This window comes from Eschrichtius robustus, chromosome 15, assembly GCF_028021215.1.
Source record: "Eschrichtius robustus isolate mEscRob2 chromosome 15, mEscRob2.pri, whole genome shotgun sequence".
NCBI classification, from domain to species: domain Eukaryota; kingdom Metazoa; phylum Chordata; class Mammalia; order Artiodactyla; family Eschrichtiidae; genus Eschrichtius; species Eschrichtius robustus.
In genome coordinates, this window is record NC_090838.1 from 91,036,219 (window position 1) to 91,060,109 (window position 23,891).

The 23,891-nt window shown below is 41.5% G+C and overlaps 1 protein-coding gene across 1 annotated transcript; it reads left to right on the forward strand.

Moving 5' to 3' along the window:
* The first annotated feature begins 1,054 nt into the window (after window positions 1–1,054).
* On the forward strand, window positions 1,055–9,678 carry IL1RL1 (interleukin 1 receptor like 1). Its single transcript, XM_068564328.1, has 8 exons — window positions 1,055–1,658; window positions 2,515–2,686; window positions 3,212–3,422; window positions 4,745–4,919; window positions 5,016–5,178; window positions 6,523–6,594; window positions 8,144–8,285; window positions 8,379–9,678. The coding sequence occupies exons 2-8, from the start codon at window positions 2,626–2,628 to the stop codon at window positions 8,539–8,541; spliced, it is 987 nt and encodes a 328-aa protein (XP_068420429.1). The 5' UTR covers window positions 1,055–1,658; window positions 2,515–2,625; the 3' UTR covers window positions 8,542–9,678.
* Window positions 9,679–23,891: the final 14,213 nt, after the last annotated feature.

Genomic DNA, 23,891 nt, shown 5'->3' on the forward strand with positions numbered 1-23,891 from the left:
GGAACTCTACTCAATGCTCTGTGGTGACCTAAATGGGAAGGAAATTCAAAACAGAGGGGATATATGTATACGTGTAGCTGGTTCACTTTGCTGTATAGTAGAAATTAACAGAACATTGTAAAGCAACTGTACTCCAAAAAAATTAATTAGAAAGATGTTATCTAGAGCTTACAGTGCCCTGGGCACTGTTCCAATCTTGCCTGCTCCTGACTCTGTGCTCTCAGTGCCAAAACTCATGATCTTGACAAGTAAGTCAAGAATAGCAATGAACAGGTCTAATTCCTTGAAGTGACACCAAACATGGTGGTGAATCTCCCAGCAGTGACAAGACTTTGCATCTCTTCCTCTGAGAGCGCATGACTGGTGTCCCTGCAGATAGAGACGCCTGTTCAAGAACATTGCCAGCCACAGGCGAGTGGGGGGAGGGGGACGGTACGGTCAACTGGTTCCAAAAACCTACTAGAATTATTCTTTGGCTGCTCCCCCTCTCTTAACCTTCTTCACCTGGTGGCAGGATGATTTAGTGGTTAGGAATCTAGCCTTTGGAGCCAACCTGCTTGGGTTCAAATTCTGGTTCCTCCTCTTAGCGTAACATGACTTGGGCGGTTTGCTTACCCTCTCCGTGTCTCAGTGTCCTTGTCTGTAAAATGGCCATAATAATGGTAGCGCCTGCTTCATTGGGTGGTTATGGGAATGAAGGAGTTAATACATGGAAGTCATTTAGAACTGTATCTGGCATAGAGTGAGTTCCAGAGAAGGCTTAGCTTTTGTTGTTATATTATTGTACGGGTCTGGAATTAGTCCCTGAATCCTTCTGGGATGTGGTGAGTTTTAAAAGTAAGTCAGATTTACCCATGATTGAGTCATACCAGTTATTCAGAGCTAAAAGCAAATCTTGCGGTTAGCATTTGTTTTACATGGAGCCCAGGAGTTGAGGGTTATGATTTTCCTTGTCATTCCCCTTAAGGCAGCCTTCGTACTCAAAACTTCCCTCTATTTCTCTGAACTCCTTAGAAAAACTTCTTTTTCCCATCCAAGAGCCCTGTAGGGACTTAAATCTGAGGATCTGGAATCTGGTTTTGGATGAGACCGTGTCAGTTCTGGACCCTAAACAGAACATTTGCAAAATCCCATAAAGTCCTGTTTACTTCTCATCGCCTGCCCCCATTTTGCTTTCGAAACTCTCTGCACCAAAGCTGCTGTAACTGGCCGCGCCTTCCTAACTAGTGTCTGCCAAATGAAGTGTCAAGGAGAATCTGGAAGAGCAGTCTCAAGGCCCCAAGATTTCCAGATCATTTGGAACTCAGTGTAATAATATCAGTGCGATAAACAACAAGCATTAGCTTGAGTAACTGATGCTAAAACAGGGAGGTGATTTGATTACTTTTTCTAAAGGATTATTCAGTGTTGTCCTTACATTTAAATATTTCTGTACCAAGGTCAGCACCAGCATTTTTGAACAAGTCATGAATTTTGGCTAGAAATCAAATTTCAGGGTGGGTGGAGTGGTGAGCTGAAGGACGTCTTTGAGTATCTCCCCTTTAAAATAAAAGAGAGAGTGCATGTGAGTAGTCTGCAAGGAAGGAGCTACAAGAGCTGGAAACTATTCACAGCTCAGTCATTCACTTGAAATTCATTCCTCCTGCCCTTCATTTCAGGTAAGCATCAATTACTTATCTAAAATTTGTAGTAAAAACTTTTCCAGACATGTAACAAGGAAAGTATCAACAGTTCATGTTTAGAGGAAATGTGCTTTCTTAAGATATATTAAGGGTTGTTGTATTCATTCTATACTTGTCAGTTTCTGTATTGGTTCCATCCCTCCCCTGACTTTTTAAGAAAAAAATGATATAGTTAAGTTATCCTTTTGCTGAAAGAAAAAGTATGTCATTATTTTTCACAGACCTTCAACTCTTCTTAGAAAGCTTTTGGTGAGTCTTGGGGATAAGCAGGGGCAGGGACACATTTCTGAGGGTTTGGTATAGTGTCTAGGGCAACTATTTGATGACTGTTTTACCCATCTCTTTCCTATATTCCTTAGTTGCTTTGGGATGACTGTTTGCCTGTGTGCTTGAGGGCAGGCGGGAGTCATGTGTGTGTACACACAGCTGCCAGCCTGTGTGGATGTCTGGGTTTCGTATCTGCATTTATAATATTGTATTTTCTAAGGTCTGTTGAATTTTATAATTTTCTTTTTTTTCAAAAATAGAAACCCATTTTCTTTCCTCTTAATTTAGCTTCAGTATATTCTCACGAGACAGTGAAATAGCATGGCTGTCATAAGCCCTGCGTGGTCCAAAAGTCCAGTAGGAATAAATGTAACGATGCATGTCTGAGGTCTGCTCCTATACATATTTGTCCATATTAAAGATCTGTTCATGAATAATTTTCCTGGGAGGTATTGAGCAAGTAAAAGTCATGGCTGTAAATATTTTGCTTGTGATTCTGTATGACTTATTTTTTGGTATCTTTTTGTCAGAGATACTGACAACTCTTTCCAACTATAAATCTTAGGGAATACCATCAACCACCTAGAGGGGAGCTTCACGATCGTATGTCACAGATTTGACTTGAATCATCTTGAGAATCGGTCACCAACACTTGCTCTAGATTGAGAAACGGAGAATGAGACTTTGGGTCTTGGTAATCCTAACAATTCTCATACCTTCCACATCAGCTACATTTAGTAAGTATTGCTTTTGAACTGACATTTAAAATTTTTTTAATTAAGTAATTCCAAGAACATTTGCCTAGTTTTAACTTGCTTGCTTCCAATCGCTCTAGCTGAATGGTAACCTAGAAAATTCACTTATTTTCTACAGTCATTCTTCATCACCAATCTATCAGGACAAATTCTTCATAACAAATATAGCTTAATTTTAATTTTACATATTCAAATATGTCAAAATTTAATACGGTGCCTGCACGTAGAAGGTCCTGACAGCATTTGTTGACTGACAACATGCTTTGTGTAGATGACATGTCTGCTTTCCTTTGGAGCAATGTGAAGGATCTAGCTCCAAATTAAATCACTAATCTGTGTATCCATTAGAATATTTCATAAAAGATCTTAGGTCATTGACTTATTCTTTCTCAAAGTGTGACCAGTTTCTAAATTTAATCCTAGAAGGGGATATTTAGAATACAGAAATTGTAATTCTTTTTATATGATCACTTCAGGATGATATTTATGTATATTTTTTATTTGCAGGCAAATCGTCTTGGAGCCTGGAAAATGAGGCTTTAATTGTGAGATGTCCCAGACAAGAAAAATCTCGATACCCTGTGGCCTGGTATTACTCAAAAACCAACAAACGTATTACCACCCAGAGAAGAAGTCGTGTAGTTGCCTCAGGGGAACGTCTTAAGTTTCTCCCAGCCAAAGTCAACGATTCCGGATTTTATACTTGCATTATCAGAAGGTATTATCCAGTCCTCCTCCTTTGTCTTTAAGAGTTGATGGTCTGAGCTGCCTCACTTCCCTTCTCTTTCTAGACCTCTCTGCAGCAGTTGAATTTATAAAGTGATTGGAATAAAAGAGCACCTGAGGAACACCATCAGGTTGGGCTTTAGGTGACGGTGAACTCTCTGGATGTATAATGACAGGGCTTAATTTGTAGCCCAATTAGAAAAAGACCTCGCTTTTCTAGTGACCAGGAAAACTGAGAGCAATCGCTCACATTGGGCTCCAAATCAGAACAAACCAACAGCCTAGATGTGGGGCGTCAGGAGGCTTACGATGGGTGTAAAAGGGGGGTCATCTGTGCCTCCCACGTGAGGGGCAAGCCCAAGAAGTTTACCTGAGACTGGGGGCCCACAAGTCCCTTACTCTACACGTAAATTGCCAACTCTTGTGATTTTGTGCCTGTTTGGTACGTACAAGATGTCAGATGAACTAAGTCAAAAGGCAAGATGGGTACAGTTAGATGCCTAGGTTCTGAGGTCAGACAGCATTAGTTTCAAAGTCACGGTGTGTCACCAGTTAGCTGTGCATTGCTGGTAAGTTACTTCTCCATCCTTGTTTCCTCATCTGTAAAATACACGTGATAGTAGAACCCACTTCAAAGCGTGGTTGTGAGAATAGAATGAATGATACACAGTAAACTCTTAATAAATACTAATTATCTTTATAACATCAGGTCTCGGTGTTACAGCACATACAGTGTACACAGAAATGGTGAGGGAGTCATTTTCTTTTTTTTTAAACGGAAAGAGTTTTTTTTTTTTTAACTTTGGGTTTATTTATTTATTTATTTATTTATGGCTGTGTTGGGTCTTCGTTTCTGTGTGAGGGCTTTCTCTAGTTGCAGCAAGTGGGGGCCACTCTTCATCGCGGTGCGTAGGCCTCTCATTATCGCGGCCTCTCTTGTTGCGGAGCACAGGCTCCAGACGTGCAGGCTCAGTAATTGTGGCTCACGGGCCTAGTTGCTCCGCGGCATGTAGGATCTTCCCAGACCAGGGCTCGAACCCGTGTTCCCTGCATTGGCAGGCAGATTCTCAACCACCGCGCCACCAGGGAAGCCCCGAGGGAGTCATTTTAAAGGCTACTGTAGGGGTTGTGTTTTACCTAAAATGTAACAAAAAGCATTTAAAACTCTAGATTTTAATGATTATTTTAAAAGAAGAACCACTATCTGTCAATTGTTTTAGGAAGAAAAGCAATATTAAGTAAAAGTTAGAGCTGGGTTAAGTTATTTCATAATGCTAAGTGACTTTTTAAAAATTATTTGATTTATTTTAATAGTCCTACCTCCAATAAGACTGGATATGTGAATGTCACCATTTATAAAAAACAACCAGGTTGTGATATTCCAGACTTTCTGATATATTCAACAACATCTGGATCAGAAAAAAATTCCAGAATATATTGTCCTACAATTGACCTCTACAACTGGACAGCACCTGTGGAGTGGTTTAAGGTAAAAGGAAACATGCGGGAAATGGATGAAAATTACACCATCAAAATAGGTGGAAGTAAAGAATTACTGAATGTAGACTGGGACTTTTCATTTCAGAATTGTGAAGTTCTTCAAGGATCCAGGTACCGAGCACACAAGTCATTTTTGCAGATTGACAATGCAAACAGCAAGGACGCTGGTGATTATACATGCAAATTTACGCACAATGAAAATGGAGTCAATTATACTGTGACTGCAACCAGGTCATTCACAGTTATTGGTAAGCTACTGAATTTAACAAAATGCAACACTTGAAAAACGATAATGTGACAGAAATTGTGTCCATCTTGTTGATTTGCCGGTACTTCGTGCTCCTCCCCAAACTTCCTCCTGACTCATCTTATCTTACGTGTATTCTCTAATGTGACGCAAAGAGATTTTCTAAATGCACTATCAAGATCTAAGACATTTCGGAGGGAAATAACGCTGCTAATCCAAAGCCACATCTGTTCTCTCCTCTATGGCTTAATTTTTCAAAGATAATGTGATCTGAATGCTAACCTAACATTTTTTTGAATGGCAATACAACAATTTGGAGAGCAAGATTAACTCTTTTTCTCCCAATTTGTTGTCAGAGGTTCTGTAAATAGAGGAAAATCTATTTCCTCTCTAACATAACTAGCCGGATTAGAAGTTGAGTGAGAAGCTTTATAAAGAGATACATAGATATTGTTGGCTGATTTTCAATCTTGATTTGCAATGCTTTCATCATCATCCAGGACCTTAAGTAGGTCATTTAATTCTACTTTTTTTTTTTCAAAATTACTTTAAATTCTATAAGAGTCCATCAGGGGTGAGATTTCACAGTCAAGCCTGTTAAATCTACAAAGAGTTGGGGTCTCCTTAGCAGAGCTTGATCTATGGGTGTAGATGAAGCAGGACCTGTATGTCTGGCAGATTTCTCAGGGCAGAGCAGTAATGGAGAAGAGTTTTTGTCTGTAGTTTTCCAGTGCCCCACCGCTGTAAAATAAGCATCGCTGGACCGCATTTGTGTTAGTACCTCTCAGTGTTCAACATCAAAACCTGCAGTGGTCCTTAATCACACCATCCCGAAATAAATGAGAATCAAGGGGTGCAGGAATGCAGCCGTGCATTCACCGTGTCTAGGCGTCAGTGCCACAGGAATTTGAACTTCCTGATAGGGTGGGCCACACTGGTGGAAAGCTGTGAGCAGAAGTGTGGACTTATGTGTTTATCACTTTCAGGAGTCGTTTGAACTCTTCCCTGTAGCGTTCGTTATGCTTATCCTATAGAATCGTGGTTTTCTGACAATTGCTACGTCATGCAATTAATTTAATGCTTTGGATGGCATTTGTTTTAATGATAAAAAGAGAATAGAAAATATCAGAAAACATCATAGGTAGTAAGAGAATGTATTGCTTGAATGTTTTTGTTTTGGGGGTGTGTGTGTGTGTGTGTGTGTTTGTTGCCATGGATCACAATCAGAAAAATCCAAGAAACATCACTGTGAAAAAGGATAGAAATATGAAAATACAAGCTTTATACTGATGACCACCCAATGCTTGCCTAATATTTATATTCTCTTTTTTGTCTTTGATTTCAGATAAGCGAAGCTTTTCTTTGCTTCCAGTAATTATAGCCCCTCCACAGAATGAAACAAAGGAAGTGGAAATTGGTAAGAAAACTTTAAGAATACTGTAAATGTTTTGTCTGGAAAATGTTTCCATATGACCCCTGTTCTGAATTCCCCAAGCAGGGGTCAGGCTATTACCATAGCGGATCTTGAGGATTAAATGAGATGCATATTTGGAAACACCCACCTTGGGCCCTTGCTAATATTAGGAATATGTGGTCACAACAACGTACAGCGCTTACATCTGTACTGCACTGTGCTCTATTTTATTTATTTATTTTGGTGCTTTCATGCGTGCCGCCTCATTTCCCTCTCACTTCTATCCAACTATCCAAGGAGGTAGATATCGTCCCCACTTTATCCTTGTGGCTGCTTAGGCTTAGAGAGGCTCAATGACATACCCAAGGATGTGGCGGGAATAAATGCTGACAGAAGGAGGAGAACCCAGATTGTATGCCTCTGTCCGTCTCTGCTTTTCCTGGTTCCCTGAGAGAATGGGGTCAGAATCAAAGTTCTTAGCACGTAAAGCAAAACCACACTGACTGCCTCAGAGCTGCTCTACTGCTTTGCAGGGTTTCCACGTTCCTCCCTGCTTTCGCCCATGCCCTCCTTCCCATCCCTCGACACGAAGCTCAAGTATCCCCTCCTCTGTGAAATCCCCCTGCCAGCCTCCTTACCTGCCAGGGAGCACGATGAGAGCCAGCATCTGGTCAAGTCCAAGGCCACCAGCACCAGCCCTGCTCCCTGCCCTGATGTCTCCCTCTGTATTCCCATGCCACTTGTCTATCTCTCTATTAAAACACTAGAATACCGTGTGTTCTGATCATTTGCTTATACCATTGTCACCTCCTTGGAGACTCTAAGCTCCTCATCCCTCTTCAGATGCTTAATTCTTGACACGGGGACTAAGAACTCAGTAAAGGATGGCTGAGTGCCCAACCCAGGGCAGGAATCAGCCCTTAAGCTTTTAGTTCTGAAAGGAGGAAGTCTCAAATTTACAGGAGTGGGAGCGGAGAGGCTCTTGTTGGACGATTAAGCAGTGGGATTGTGGCTGATTCAGGTGAAACGGTTTTACTGACAAAGGTAGCTTACAGAGAGATGAAGGGAGTTCCATAGGAGAAGAAAGGAGTGGAAGACAGCCATTAAATGGGAAGGAAATCCAAGGAAGAGGGGATATACATATATACAAGTGGCTGATTCACTTTGCTGTACAGCAGAAACTAACACAACATTGTAAAGCAACTATACTCCAATTAAAAAAAAAAAAGGAAAAGAAATGGCAATGCGTAGTAAGGGGAAATCTTAGATTATAACGTGGCATTGGTGAAGCCTCTATAGTTTCCACTGCAGGGGAGAGGGGAGAGGGGGCTGAGCTTCAGCCTGAACTGTGGGTGGAATGAAAATGATGGGAGACGGAGGAGGTGGCAAAGCGAGGGCAGAGAAGGAGGAAGGTGCCGAAGATGAGGAAAGGAAATGGGAATCCATTCATGACACACACTAGACGTTCAATGACTTTTTTTCACATGCAATGAAATTAAATCCTCTCTGCAGAACTGAATTTTATCGGTGAATCTCTTTCCTTCTCACCTAGGAAAACCAGCAGACCTAAGGTGCTCTGCTTGCTTTGGGAAAGGCTCTCAGACCATGGCTGACGTCCTGTGGCAGGTTAACAGAAGCAACGTTGAGAACTTCGGTGAAGCAAGAATACAAGTGTTGCGAGAGCAAGATCAAAGGTATTTTTCAATCTCAGTTAAAGCATCCCCTTCCCTTCGCACACGGTTTGCAACTGCAAAATACGCACTGAAAGTAACGGGTTGTCTTCCTAGTTCTGGCAGTGAGCTGACTTGCCTAAACGCCGTGTTAAGAATAGCGGATGTAAAAGAAGAGGATTTATCACTGAAGTACGACTGTCTGGCCATGAATTTCCGTGGCCTGATCATGCACACCGTAAGACTAAGGAGGAAAAATCCAAGTAAGGCATGTTTCTGAGACTTTGGTCGCCTGAGTTTGCTGTTCGCAACTGTAAGCCGAATCATATTCTTAGAGAACAGTGTATTGGAGTGTGGCTCCAGGGGAATCCATCAAGACAGAGTGGTCCATCTCAGAAACTGGAGGCAGGTGGAGAAAAGATCTGTCTTGGGTGTAGGCAACAGGAGGACACATTGTGTGTAGAGAAGTCAAGACAAAAACGAAGCCACGCCACATTCACTGTGCTTGGCATCGTCAGCACGTCCAGACAGCGTTAAACAAGTCCGTGAGGACGCGCCCCTCCTCTCGGGCACAAAGGCATTTTCCTTCCACTCCCTCCCTATATCACTGCGCGCACAATGATGGCAGAAAAGTAGTTTTACAAACCTTTCCTTCCTGACCACCTGTCAATTCCCTCACTTGTTTGCATGTCCAGATAAAGACACCCCGTTGGTTAGATGTAGCATTCAATCCCGTGCAATAAAGGGTGGGGAGAAAATTTTGATATTTTTACTTGTCACTCCATGTACCACTACGTAGAAATTACTTAATGTGTTTGCCACATAGTCATAGGGAGAGGTAAACTCCTAGTTTATACCCCTAAGTGCGGTAGAGTCCAGATTAATTTGGATAAACCCACAAAGGCACAACATGATTGGGAGAGATGAGAAAACAGACCACCAATCAGATAGGGTCTTCTAGTCTCTGCCCGAGGGGGTGCTTGGGATTTTTCTTGTTTGAATTCAACTTTAACCACGGATTTGCAAGTTTTTATAAAACAAACGGAATCATGACTACTGTAGATGATTTTAAATGCTATCATGTTTCATGGGTCGTCAGGATTCTGCCAGTTATAACTGTGTCACCCCAGGACATGTAGACCCTGTTGAGATGGCATTTTAGGGTGACATTTGTGGTTCTGCTGGGCACGGAAGATCCCATAGGAAAGAGGAAGCCGCCTCCACCCCTAGCACTGCCATGGTGTCCTTATCCCCATGCTTTTCTCACGATGTCATTATATGAACGTTCTTCGGGTACCTGTGTATTGGAATTGTTTTCATGTTACATGTACTTGGTGATTTTGTTCCTTCTAATTCATCTGTATATGCTACCTTTCACCTGTGTTTCTTCAAAGCAACACAATTATACTCTGTCTCAACAACTATGTTAATTAAACAAAAATTGTTACAACTTCTCTCAATGGTCACAATGAATTCCTTTATTTCTAATCATACAATAAAAGAAATTACACATTGTCCTGAATTTTAAAAACAAAAACTAAAAAGCCTGTGTCCCCATATTATTAAATATCATTAAACATTTGATACTACTACTATTAATAATAGTAGTACACATTTATTCATTGCTCCCTAGGTACCAGGACCTGTCATTATTTCCCATATAATTTTTCATTTATTTTATCAAAAATCCACGATGAAGAGACTATTACCATCATCTAGTTTTATAGATGAGGAAACTGAGGCAAAGAGAGGTTGAATAATTGGCCAGGCTACAGTTACAGAGCCAGGATTCAAAGGCAAGCAGTGTTTCCTGTTTATAAGCGCTTACAGAAAGTATTCAGTGTTTAGTCAACACGTACGAGGATTACTTATACATTTATAAAATAACTAACATTTAGGAAGATAATGAACTTCAACTCGCCCTAATGTCTTGGGATTAACTTCTTTCTTCTAGTTAGCCAGTCACACGCATAAGTACTTCACAAGAAATAGGGATTCCCGGCATGCGTCCAGATAGGATTTTTAGAAAGAGTGACCTGGAAAGGAATCCTGTTGAAATAATTCACTTAGGGAGTATTTATCATTTAAACTGATGACAGTGCAGATGCTAGGCTCACTCACAATTTTCAGTTTTGGATCGGTTCACCTTGGTCATTCTTTTTTTAATTTTTTTTTTTTATTAAAAAATTTTTTTTGACCATGCCATGCAGCACGTGGGATCTTAGCTCCCCAACCAGAAATCGAACCTGCACCCCCTGCAGTGGAAGCTCGGAGTCCTAACCTCTGGACTGCCAGGGAAGTCCCCACCTTGGTCATTGTTGATTTCATAGTGTGGATACTCAGGGAGCTGATGAACTAATGAAGGAATTTGCAAATACAGACCAGGGATTTTCTATGGCAAAACTGGGAGCCTGTGTTTTGAGATCAGATGAAAATGAAAAGGGAGCTATCTAGTCAAATCTCATTTGAGAGTCTTTTCACATTTATCTTTAAGTGGGACTATTTGTAAGATGGGATCGTTAACGATTCTAAGGAGGGAAGTAAACTTAAAACAGCCAAAAATACTATTGATGAGCACAGTTCTTACATTCAATTTGTATATATCTGATTCAATAAATACGGGGACCATCTTGCATATATACATATGTTATGAAGCAATGAGTAAGGATAAAAGTTCAGTGATGGCTAAATAATGTTCACCAGAAGGGAAATACAGGGCATATTTAGGACCTAAAACCCAGTCATTTGACTTCATCAAATACACACTAGAGACTTAGATAGCTCTTGTTTCTTCCCTGCTTTCCTGTGCCACCAACCCCAGATGCAATAAGTCCCCAAGACCTGTTGATTCTTTCTCCTTAACGCCGCCAACGCCAGGTTTGTCCGTTCCTCTCTCATTATTACATGAATCTGGCCCCTCCTCATCTCTCACCCCCCATACTGCAGTAACTTCTCATCCCATTCTACTCCGAGGACCTGTGGGTCATGGAAACAAAACTTCCACTACCATTAGATTAATCTTGCTTGAAAACCACTTGCACTGTTAACGAACCACTCAAAACTCTTCAATGGCTCTCATGACCAGAAGAGAGACAAAATGCTTTAGCTGGAGCCTCAAATCTGATCAGGGCCTAGCCCTAGACCCTCCATTCCAATCATATGTTCCAGTAATTCCCCAAACTGGATCCTCCCCCTTCCTCAGAAAACACACTCCCATCTCTGCCCTTGGGCTCACAGCATCCTCTCTTGCCAGGAGTACATCTTTTTTTTTTTTTGCAGCTATCTAAATCTTACTCATCCTCCAGGTACCTTATTCTGCAGGAAGCCTTCACTGCCCAATCCAGCATGGAGTGAACACACCTTCCGAAAACCTCTGCTAGCTAAAACTAATGCTTTCACTTCCAATCTTAGCTAAGTTTACATGTGTCTGTCTTCCTCTTATGCTTTGAAAATCCCCTACAATGCCTAGCCTGGTGCCTTGCACAGAGTAGGGGCTCACTAAACATTAATTTACTGATTCTTAAGACAGCCATGAAAATGCCATGTAGGCATCCCTTGTACAAATCTCTCATACTCCCAGGGGAAGCCAGCATCCATGTATTTGTTTATTTTCTCCTGTTTTAGGAGTAATAATGATCATTTTTCTCCTCCCCCTATCTTTTGAATAGCGGATCAACAAAGCACCTACTACGTGCTTGCAGGATTTAGCATATTATTCTTGCTAATCAATGTCTTGGTGATAATTCTAAAAGCATTCTGGATTGAGATTATTCTGCTCTGGAGAGACATAGCTAGACCTCACAAAACTAGGAACGGTAAGTGGCAAGTTTCAAGTTTTCTTCAAAAGAAAAGGTTCTATAATGGCTGTTGGTTGTTTATCGAATAATCTCTTAATAGTTATGCTACTTAACACAGATCCCCTTTTGCTTGCTAGCACATTAGCAATAAATCTTTTTGAGGCCACTCAGAGGACACTCTCCATCCTGCCTTGTCACTCCTCGTGGTTCTGAGATTCATCTCAACAGCTCCAATTTTCTCCCCCGTAGAATTGCTGTTCTGACTAAATCCCCAGTAGCAGAATCTGCTCCAAGCCCAGAAAGGGCATTTTGGAAAATGGGAAAACTTTATGGAAGTCAAAACACTAACAAAATTGTTCCTGTTTTCCAGATGTGAACAGGTTAGAAAGGTCCATCAGAATGCAGTGTGTTTTACCAGAAACCCTGTTCCATAAAGAGTCTTACCTACCTACATATGTATACCCATGAAAGTAGACAGTGCTGCCTGCTAAATATGAACACCGTTCTTTCATTCGGAGGCAGATAAAATTTAGATTTTCCATATGGGTCACTCAACTAGAGCTAATTATTTGATTTGTGGGAAATTCAGATCCCTTAAAAACTTCTACTCTTTTGCCACCATTAATTACCCTTTAGCATTTTCACTTCCCCGTGGGGAAAACAAAAGCTAAAATTGAGATCTGCTCAGCACAGCAGAAAGCCCCTTAGCCATGAGTATAAATACTTATTAATAGATTATTAACCAAACTTGACAATATAGTTTGAACTAAACTGGTCAGGCTCTTGCCTGTTTTCTATCATTCAGTCTGAGACAGTAAAAAGGAGAACTTTGGGTCTAAGATTGGTTTCCTGATGACATTTTGTGGCAGTAGATTGTTGTCATCGTCTCTGGATTCTAGAGTATTTGGGGGGATGAGATACATTTACCAACAGCCATAAAACTCCCTGAAGAATGTCTACTAAGAGTCAAATGAGAATTTTTGAGGACCAAGTAATAACATTGTGTTCCTTGTTCTCATCTTCAGATGGGAAGATCTATGATGCTTACGTGATCTATCCACGGAACTGCAAAAACAGTCCAGAGGGGGCCAGCTCTGTGGAGTACTTTGTTCACCAGATTCTGCCTGACGTTCTTGAAAATAAATGTGGCTACGACTTATACATTTACGGGAGAGATCTGCTCCCTGGAGAAGGTAAAACTATCAACAACCATCAGGGACAGAAATTCACATTCATCAGAAGGCTAAGTAAGTAATAGGTGGTCTTATCCCTGCCTTCATCAGGAGCTGCAATCATTATTCCAGGCCATAAGACTAGAGCTTTTAAATATTTCTCCAGAAGAAGGAGGTACTTACTCTTTGCTTCTCCTGCCCCCATCACCACCCTGATCCTGAGGTCTTCACAGTCGTGTCAGTGATATGAAGACAGGATAAGACATCCTTGCTTGTGGATTTAGCAGGGTCCAGCCCCTACTTCACTCCCCATGTCCACCACTAGGATAACTGACATCTCTGAAGTCCCTCTAGAAGATTTGAAGGAGGGCTTGAAATCCAAGGAATTTTGTTCTACTATCCAGAGGCACTGGCTAAAATATTTGAAAGGACTCAAAGTCTTTATGATTTTCCTTATATTGGTGAAACATTTGCAAATTTATATCCTCACAAGAACAGATAGAATTGTGTCTTCTCTTTCTTAATATTCCTAGTTGATTTCATGTGATTTTGACAGTTGGGTCACAATTCCAGCATTTCAGTAGTAATTCTCCTTTCCTTCCATATTTATGTCAAGTATCTAGGAACCCTCCTTCTAGCCCTTCTCAAATTCCTCAGGGACCAGGAAGTGTGTGGAATATGAATAAGGCAGGGACATCATGAGTGTAAGTCCTCTAAAGTCAATGTTTAATAGACTGTGAGTTTAACCTGGCATTCCTACCGCAAAGAGGGATTCAAGTGTCTATGGAATCAAACGTACACACGACAGGTGAATCTGGTTTATCCCGCGATATTTGGATAATGTTAATGGCCTAGTACCAGCTTGGGAGACATGTATAGAGTGCAATTCAGGAAAATGTAACCCACGTCTCTCCCGAGGCTTTCTTCTTCCTTCAGCTCTCCCCACTGGCTACCCCTGCAAGTCGAGAGCAATGTCATGGTATTCAGATGCTCATTGCCTGTTACACATCTGCTTATGAGGCTGCAGGGACTCCAGACGTTTGTGACGTCACACCAGGTGCTACATGCTCTCCATCTCTTCTTTCTTAGGTCCGCCAACCTCATTTCTAGTTACACCTCTCCCCAGCCAAACGTGAGTGCCAGCTCGCCGGTGCTCAAGCTTGTGTGGCCTTTATCGTGCTGTTTTTCATTTGGAAAAGTTTCCCGCCTCCCCCTCTCTCAAGTATGTCCTCTGACCTTACCTCAACCAAAGTAAAACAAAATCCAACAAAACAACACCAAACTTCACTCTTCCCTTAGGAAAAGTTCATGGCTGGCCCATGCAGTGTATTTCTTCCCATGACGATTACTCCCCATTTGCTCCTTCAAATTCATTCTGCACCCTCCTCCATCCAGTGGCCTGGTGGCTGATCCTTATGGAAGCCATCACCCCCTTGCTCTCTGCTCCACGCTGGGCTTGGCCAATGGGGGGTACTGGCAGGTGCTGGGAGGGCAGGGTGCATCCCTGTTCCCTCTGGGTGGGGCCCCCTGGGTAGCTGTGCCCCTCTCTGCTGGAGCACTGGCTCCCGTCAGCTGGCCGTCCTCAGACACGTACCTGCTTTGGGCTCCGTGACCGCTCCCCTCCCTTCACACCTGGAGGGCAGTTGTGGTTCCCTGACATCACCTGCTGCGGGGCTCTGCACCATCTCTTGTTGATTTCCTTGGGCTCTGCCCACATCTTTTATAAACTGTCCTTTCACTAGACTCTCTTTAGTCAGTGCTTCTGAGAGTGCCGAGCTTTTTGCTAGGATCCTGACTGACACAAGGTCTCTGTCGGGCACTATTCGACATTCGTTTCCTGTTTCAGACCATGTGGACAGGCAGTCTTTAGCCTCCACTGCCTAAGAATGTCTTGAGTTGTTTTGGTCATGGTTGTGCTTCCTTAATCATGCTGTTCCCTCCTTGCCTAATCACGCTGTTCCCTCCTTGCCGTGAGAGCTGGGTGTTTTACATGTTCTAAGTCCACCCACAAGTTAAGTGAAATCACCATGGAGTTGACGATCTATAAACACCGACTTGATAAGGGGATCTGCTCGTCCGTAAGATTTCCCTCGTCTGGATCAAATCAGCTTCTAAAACAGAGACTATTAGGGGATGAAGCGGATTCAGGACTCCCTAGAGACTTTAGTCCGTTCAGGGAAGCAAGGGTTCCCGAGTTTGCACTCTATTTTTTCTCCCCACCGTCCCTTTTTATTTATTTAAGATTCATTTTTCTCGAGGTAACACTCGTTTAATGTAAGTTTCATAGGTACAACGTATTTCTACTTCTGTACAACCTACAGCGTGCTCACCACCAAAAATTTAGTTTCCATCCATCACCATACATTCGGCCCCCTTTACTCATTTTGCCCTCCCTGCACCTCCCCCTCTGGTAACCACTGCTCTGCTCATTGACCCAGTGGGTGTTCACAGCATGCTCTCCACCATATATTTGTGATTTTTCCTGCTTTCTTCTGGTAGTTGATTTCTAATTTCATACAATTGTGATTGGAAAAGATGCTTGATAGGATTTCAGTCTTAAATTTATTGAGACTTGTTTTGTGTCCCAACACATAATCTAACCTTGAGAATGTACCATGTGTGTTGAGAAGAACGTGTGTTCTCCTGCATTTGCATGGAATGTTCTGTAATAAGAGAGTTAAAATTCTAAGTCCCTTTACAACATGTAAGCTAATATTCTAAGAAGATAATATGTATCGCTAGCTAGTGAACCTGAATTCGAAGTCTCCTGCTACAGATCTCTACGTTCCCATTGAACTGAAGGACTCTGGACTGCTCTGCCTGGGAGAGAAGAGGGCTTGGGGCTGATATTCTCACCGTGAAAGGGTTGTGTGTGTTCTTACCCCTTCCGCTGTGCCTTTTATCACTAGATGTAGCCACCACAGTGGAAACCAGCATCCAGAAGAGCAGGCGGCACATCTTCATCCTGACTCCTGAGGTCACGCACAGCAAGGAGTTTACCTACGAGTGGGAGATCGCCTTGCACAACACCCTCATCCAGAACAACTCCAAGGCCATCCTTATTGAAATGGAGGCGCTGTGCCCGCCCGGCGGACTGCAGATCGGGGAGCTTCAGGACTCCCTCAAGCACCTCGTCGAAGTGCAGGGGACCGTCAAGTGGAGGGAGGACCTCGTGGCCAAGAAACAGTCCCTGAATTCCAAGTTCTGGAAGCACATAAGGTACCACATGCCGGTGCCAAGCAAACTTCCAAGAAAGACTCTCCGCTCGGCATCCTCGAGCGCCCAGGGGCAGCAGTGCTTGCTTTGATGGCTAACGCACTGCGTTTGGGGGATCCAAATCCCTCCCAGCTGGGTCACGCGGCTGTACCAGACACTGGGGGCTGAGGCTCCAGAAATAGGAGTATCGAGGGTATTCAGACCTCGGATTTCATGCACTGACTTTACTTCCATTTCCCTGGTTCTGGCTGGATGCAAAATACCCCGAGATTTTCATCCTCAAGCTCCCTGTCTCCACCTCACATCCCCTCCCTCGTCTCCCGCGGCTGGTCCTTCTCCATCGTGGCCCAGCATCTTCTCACTACTCTTCCTCTCTCTCTCTCTCGTTCTCTCTCTCCTTATTCCTTGTCGATATTCTACATGTTGAACATCAAACTGAAAGTTTTAGAGTTAAATTTTCATGTGATCTTGAACACTCAGATCCCTTCAAGCAGAACACTGGTACTAAATCTTGTTCCCAATGCCAGAATGTGTTAGATTTTATTTGATCAGATGCTTAAGTTTTATCATATCAATACTGTCCCATTTGGTTGGAGTACCTTACCCAATTACCCAATTATCATTATATTTAAGTTTTTTTAATTCTAAAATTTCTTTCATATATTTTTATTCTCTTTAGAAATATCTTTTCTCACAGTACGTTATAAAAGAACAGAAAGTATGAAAGAAAAAATAACAGAAATTATTCATAAGTCCATCATCCTAAGATTATGACTTGTAAACATTTTGGTAAATTTGCATTTTAAGAAATTTTAATTTATACTTAAATATACCATTTATATAGCTGAGATTACACAGCATGTAGTTTGTACATTTTTATCTACTTAAAATCATAATAAGGGCATTTGAGAAGTCATTTAAATTTTAACGTTTTAAAATATTCATAGTGTTCCAGCTCATGGTTGTGCTACAGGTGACACGCCTAATTACTTATTGTTGGATATTTAAGTTGTGTCCAATTTAAATAATCATCATTATAAGTAATTCTGCAGTGGCCATATCATTATACTTTATAGCTTCCAATTAAAACAATTTTTTTTTAATTTGAGAAACTTTTTAAAATTTAATTTTTAAAAATTTTTTAAATTTGAGAAACAAATTAAATTTGTTGTAACATTTCCATGAAATAAGTAGGGCATTTTGGCAGAAGTGTTTTAGTAAAACTGAAGTTAATTTGCACAGTCAAGGCCACTCCCATCAGTTCCTTGGAGTTCGCACACCCTCAGGGGCCTCAGAGCCCACCAGAGCTAAGGCTGAGGGACCCTCAGACTGGGAGTCCTGTCAGAGCTCAGATTTTGCAAGTGGATGGAGGTCCTATCCTCAACTGAGCTGCTTAGTAAAGTCTATGATTTTATATTTAATTGAACAAGAAAACTGAACCCCAGACCTTTGACAGGGAGTGTAATCTTGAACTCCCTGTTATTTAATACCTTACAGAATCTTGCCTGAAAAGAACTCATATTTCTGTAAGGCTGTCTAAAGGGTCTGTAGTTACCCATCCCTCTAGGTACCCTAAAATATAAATCTCTACAGCCTGGATTAGGGTTGCCAGATAAAATATAAGACATCAGTTAAAGGTGAATTCAGAGAATGAAATTTCATCTGAAAAGGATCTGAAATCCAAATTTAGCTGGGGGTCTTGTATTTTTATATGCTAAGTCTGGTTACCCTACCCTGGTAGTATTATTGTGCTTTTATGTGGTGATATCTGATTTTGTCGAATTACTAAAAATGTAGCCAATGAAAAAGAGGCTGTAGAGTTGATTAACATCATAGAATTCAGAATCAACAGTCATCCTCTGCTAGCTACGTGACCATGAGCAAGTTACTTAACTTCTCAAAAACTTAGTCACCTTAGGTAAAATGAGAACAATCATATCAAAATCCTTTATTTCTGTGCTAATCAAATGGGAAATAAAATTTAATAAATGGCTACAGTTGTTAAGACACTTTCTTGTAATCTGTATTATAGTCCATGTTCTCTCTCAGTCTGGGACTGTAAGGAATATATTCTCTCCAGATTCACTACCACTTAGAATGACAGAGATGTTTTTGATTTATGAACACGGGACATTTGGGAACTGATTTTATTTCCTTCTTTACATTAGCTACTTGAAAGCATGGAGGCAAATCTGGGCTCTTTCTACAGCTAGTATATGGGATATTTTAACAGGGAATTTATAATAATCTTTTCCCTGCCTCCGTAATAACTTTGTTTTCAATTTGCCCCATATTTCTTTTTAAAATATATTTTAATTGTCAATAGTATTAGCTCCTTCGCAAGTGTTCAACAAATACCTACATTTTCTGGATGTGTGCTGAGTATCTCTTTGGGAGGGGTGGGGAGAGGAAGGACTGGGGAGGGAGCTACACAGGTGAGCAAGGCACCTCCTTATTTACCTACGAGGTTTGGAGTCCACAGTGTGAACTCGGAAGGAAGAGGAAGCCCTTCAGAAAATGCACACAGGGCTGGCCTCGGGAAGAACTCTGACATTGCTCAGCTCATTTCCCCCCTCACTCCTCGTCCTAAACTTACCCTCCACCTCCCAAGCCAGTTGAGCTCCCTGGGCCTCAGTTTCTGCAACTGAAAAGTGGGAGGATGGAGAAGAAGAGCTGTGAGGGCTTTCTCAGCTCCGATAGCCCAGGGTTCCAAGCCCTACACTCACAGACAGGTTGGGGAACTGCCAGAAGACCTGGCTTCTCATACCAGCAGTGCCACTAACCTCTCTTAGTTTCTTCTTCTTCTTTTTTTTAAACAATTGTTGACCTATTTTATTTTTTTATTTTTAAATCTTTTTAAAATTGTTATTTCATATTGGAGAATAGTTGATTAACAACGTTGTGTTAGTTTCAGGTGTACAGCAAAGCGATTCAGTTATATATATACATGTATCTATTCTTTTTCAAATTCTTTTCCCATTTAGGTTATTACAGAATATTTAGCAGAGCTCCCTGTGCTATACTGTAGGTCCCTGTTGGCTGTCCATTTTAAATATAGTGCTATGTATATGTCAATCCCAAACTCCCAATTTATCCCCTGCAAACAAATAAGTTTGTTTTCTAAGCCTGTGCTTCATCTGTACAGTGAGAGTAATAGATGCTTCACCTTCCACACAAGATCCTGTGAATAAAATGAATTCAGTCAAACTTGTTGAGTGTCTGCCATATGATCATGGTGAAAATTCCCGTGAATTATAAAAATCACAAGGAATTATTTTGAATTCAGTCAAACGTGCATACAATAAAATGCGGCTCCTAAGTTTGATGAGTTGTGACATTCATACCTACCTGTGTAGTTATCACCCCAAACAAGATAGAAATATTTCCTTCACCCCAGAAAGATTCCTCCTGCCATTTCTCAGTCAATCCCTCTCCTTCCTCAAAGGCAAACAATGTTCTGATTTCTATCTCCGTGGATTGGTTTCGTCCGATCTTGGAATTCATATCAATAAAGTCAGCCAGCATTACTTCCACACAACATAGCATTCATGTATCATTCAGGGAAGGTAAAACCCTTTGTACATTTTTTTAATTGGTGTTGTTTCCCTTCGTTGTTGATGTGTGGAAATTATTTCTATATTCTGGATACAAGTTCCTTTTCAGAGAGGTGTAAGGTGAGAATTTCCTAGGCTTTTACTTATTCATTTTTCAATGGTATTACTGATTGGCAGACATTTAAAATTTTGATGACATCCAATTTATCAAATTTTCTTACAAGGTCAGTGCTTTCTGTGTCCTAAAATTTTTTTTTGCTTGTTCCAAGGTCATGGAGATATTCTCCTATGTATTTTTATAAACTGCTTATGGTTCCAGCTTTTATGTTTAAGTCTATGGTCCATTGTGAATTAATATTTGTATATAGAATGAGGTAAAGGTCAAGGCTCTTTTCTTTTTTCCCCACAGAGATACACAGTTATTTCAGCGACATTTGTGAAAGGCTTTTCATTCCCTATTGAACTGACATGGTGCCTTGGTCAAATATCTATAGACTATATATATATGGGTCTATTATTCTTCTCTCTTTCATTTTCCACTTATATGCTCATGCAAATATCACACTGCCAAGACTACTACTGCCTTATTATAAACCAAGTCAGTGTAATTCCTCTAACTTTGTTCTTTGTTTTTCAAGATTGCTCTGACTATTGTAGATCGTTTGCAATTTCATATAAATTTTGGAAACTGTTTCTCAATTTCTTTGAAAATTCCTCCTGTGATTTGGATTGAGACTGTATGAATATATAGACTTTATAACCTACAGAGTCTAAAAATGTATAGACTCTATAAACTCTCCAGTTTGTGGAGAATAGATATCTTAACAGTGAGTTTCCCAATTCATGAACAAGGTATAGCCCTCCATTCTCTGAGGTCTTTCATTTCTCCCAGTAATATCTTGTAGATTTCACAGTAGATACCTTGTACATCTTTCAAAAATTTTCTCCTTTGGTATTTGATTTTTTATCCTATTGTAAGTGGGTATTTTTTAACAAAGTTCATTTTTTCATATTTCTATTACTAGTATATGGAATTACAACTGATTTTTGTATATTTACCTTGTATTCCATGGTCTTGCTAAACTCAGTTATTGTTTCCAACAGGCTTTATTTGTAGATTTCAAAGGGTGATCTACATAAAATTATACCCTCTGTCAAAACCAGTAGTTTTATTTCTTCCTTTCCAATATTTATGCCTTGTATTTTTATTTCAAAACGATTTCAATTACAAAACGAGTGTCCTAGGTGAGAGCTGACATCCTCATCTTGTTCCCCATCCTAGGAAAACGCCAAGTGTTTCACTATTTATTATGAAGTTACTTGTAGCTTTCTTATAGGTGCTCTTCATCAGATTAAGAATGGTCCCTTCTAAACACAAAAGACCCCGCAGAGCCAAAGCAATCTTGAGAAAGAAAAACAGAGCTGGAGGAATCAGACTTCCTGGCTTCAGACTATACTACAAAGCTACAGTAATCAAGAAAGTATGGTACTGGCACAAAAACAGAAATATAGATCAATGGAACAGGATAGAAAGCCCAGAGATAAACCCACGCACATATGGTCACCTTATCTTTGATAAAGGAGGCAAGAATATACAATGGAGAAAAGACAGCCTCTTCAATAAGTGGTGCTGGGAAAACTGGACAGCTATATGTAAAAGAATGAAATTAGGACACTCCTTAACACCATACACAAAGATAAACTCAAAATGGATTCGAGACCTAAATGCAAGACCAGACACTATAAAACTCTTAGAGGAAAACATAGGCAGAACACTCTATGACATAAATCACAGCAAGATCCTTTTTGACCCACCTCCCAGAGAAATGGAAATTAAAAAAATAATAAACAAATGGGACCTAATGAAACTTAAAAGCTTTTGCACAGCAAAGGAAACCATAAACAAGACCAAAAGACAACCCTCAGAATGGCAGAAAATATTTGCAAATGAAGCAACTGACAAAGGATTAATCTCCAAAATTTACATGCAGCACATGCAGTTCAATAACAAATAAAAAAACCCAATTCAAAAATGGGCAGAAGACCTAAATAGACATTTCTCCAAAGAAGATATACAGATTGCCAACAGACACATGAAAGAATGCTCAACATCATTAATCATTAGAGAAATGCAAATCAAAACTACAATGAGATATCATCTCACACCGGTCAGAATGGCCATCATCAAAAAATCTACAGACAATAAATGCTGGAGAGGGTGTGGAGAAAAGGGAACCCTCTCGCACTGTTGGTGGGAATGTAAATTGATACAGCCACTATGGAGAACAGTATGGAGGTTCCTTAAAAAACTGAAAATAGAACTACCATACGACCCAGCAATCCCACTACTGGGCATATACCCTGAGAAAACCATAATTCACAAAGAGTCATGTACCACAATATTCACTGCAGCTCTATTTACAATAGCCAGGACATGGAAGCAACCTAAGTGTCCATTGACAGATGAATGGATAAAGAAGATGTGGCACATATATACAATGGAATATTACTCAGCCATAAAAAGAAACGAAATTGAGTTATTTGTAGTGAGTTGGATGGACCTAGAGTCTGTCATACAGAGTGAAGTAAGTCAGAAAGAGAAAAACAAATATCGTATATTAACACATATATGTGGAATCTAAAAAAAAAAAAAAAAAAAAAGGTCATGAAGAACCTAGGACAGGAATAAAGATGCAGACCTACTAGAGAATGGACTTGAGGACACGGGGAGGGGGAAGGGTAAGCTGGGATGAAGTGAGAGAGTGGCATGGACATATATACACTACCAAATGTAAAATAGATAGCTAGTGGGAAGCAGCCGCATAGCACAGGGAGATCAGCTCGGTGCTTTGTGACCACCTAGAGGGGTGGGATAGGGAGGGTGGGAGGGAGACGCAAGAGGGAGGAGATATGGGGATGTATGTATATGCATAGCTGATTCACTTTGTTATAAAGCAGAAACTAACACAACATTGTAAAGCAATTACACTCCAATAAAGATGATAAAAAACAGAATAGTCCCTTCTATTCTCAGTTTCTCAGGTGTTATTAATCAAGAAAGGGTGTTGACGAGTGCAAGATGCTTTTTAATTGCATTTATTGAGATACCCGATTTTTCTCTTTTATTATGTGGTGAGTGACTTTGATTGGATAAAAAGAATGAAATTCACTCTCATTAAACCTTTTCGCTGTCTGCTGTGGGTTTCATTTTTCATTTTTGTTTGAAAGGTCCAATCACAGACCAGTCTAAAAATGTATCCTGAGTTCCACCACACCGTAAAAACTTAGGAACACGCTTTCTCCACTGGCCTCCTTTTCTTCTAACCAATTTAAAATCTCAATTTAACACCTCTGCGCCCCTCTTCTACTTCCCAGTGGCGAACCACCCACCCCTCAGGCTAAGCAGAAGGCCTTAGGACGGAGCCAGGACCCCAGGGCTGGAGCCACAAGTCCTCCGCACCTTTGCTTGGCCTCGGGGGGCCGCCCGGTGGCGTTGGGACGACTCCTCGGCCTCCGTCGTGTCCCCAGCCGGCCCCAGCCCCTTCCCCAAGCGCAGATGCTGTCCCTCCGCCAGGCCGGGGCTGACAACCTCCTCACCTGGCTCTGGTCCCGGCTGCCCCGCCGCCCGGGGGGTGCGTAGGAGCCGCCCAGGAGCGCCCCCTCCTGGCCCCGCGGGTCGCCCGGCCACCGCCCACGGCCCGCCAGCTCCCGGGACCCAGGCGCGCCGCCCCCGGCCGCAGCCTCCTCGGCCCCCGGCCAGGTGCCGGATTTTCCAGCTGCGCGCCTTCGCCCCCGCGAGCGAGCCGCTCCCGGAACGCACGGGCGGCGCGCCCAGCCGGAGACGCCAGTACCCGGAGCGCCGCGAGGAGCGCGCACGCCGGCCCGTAGCGC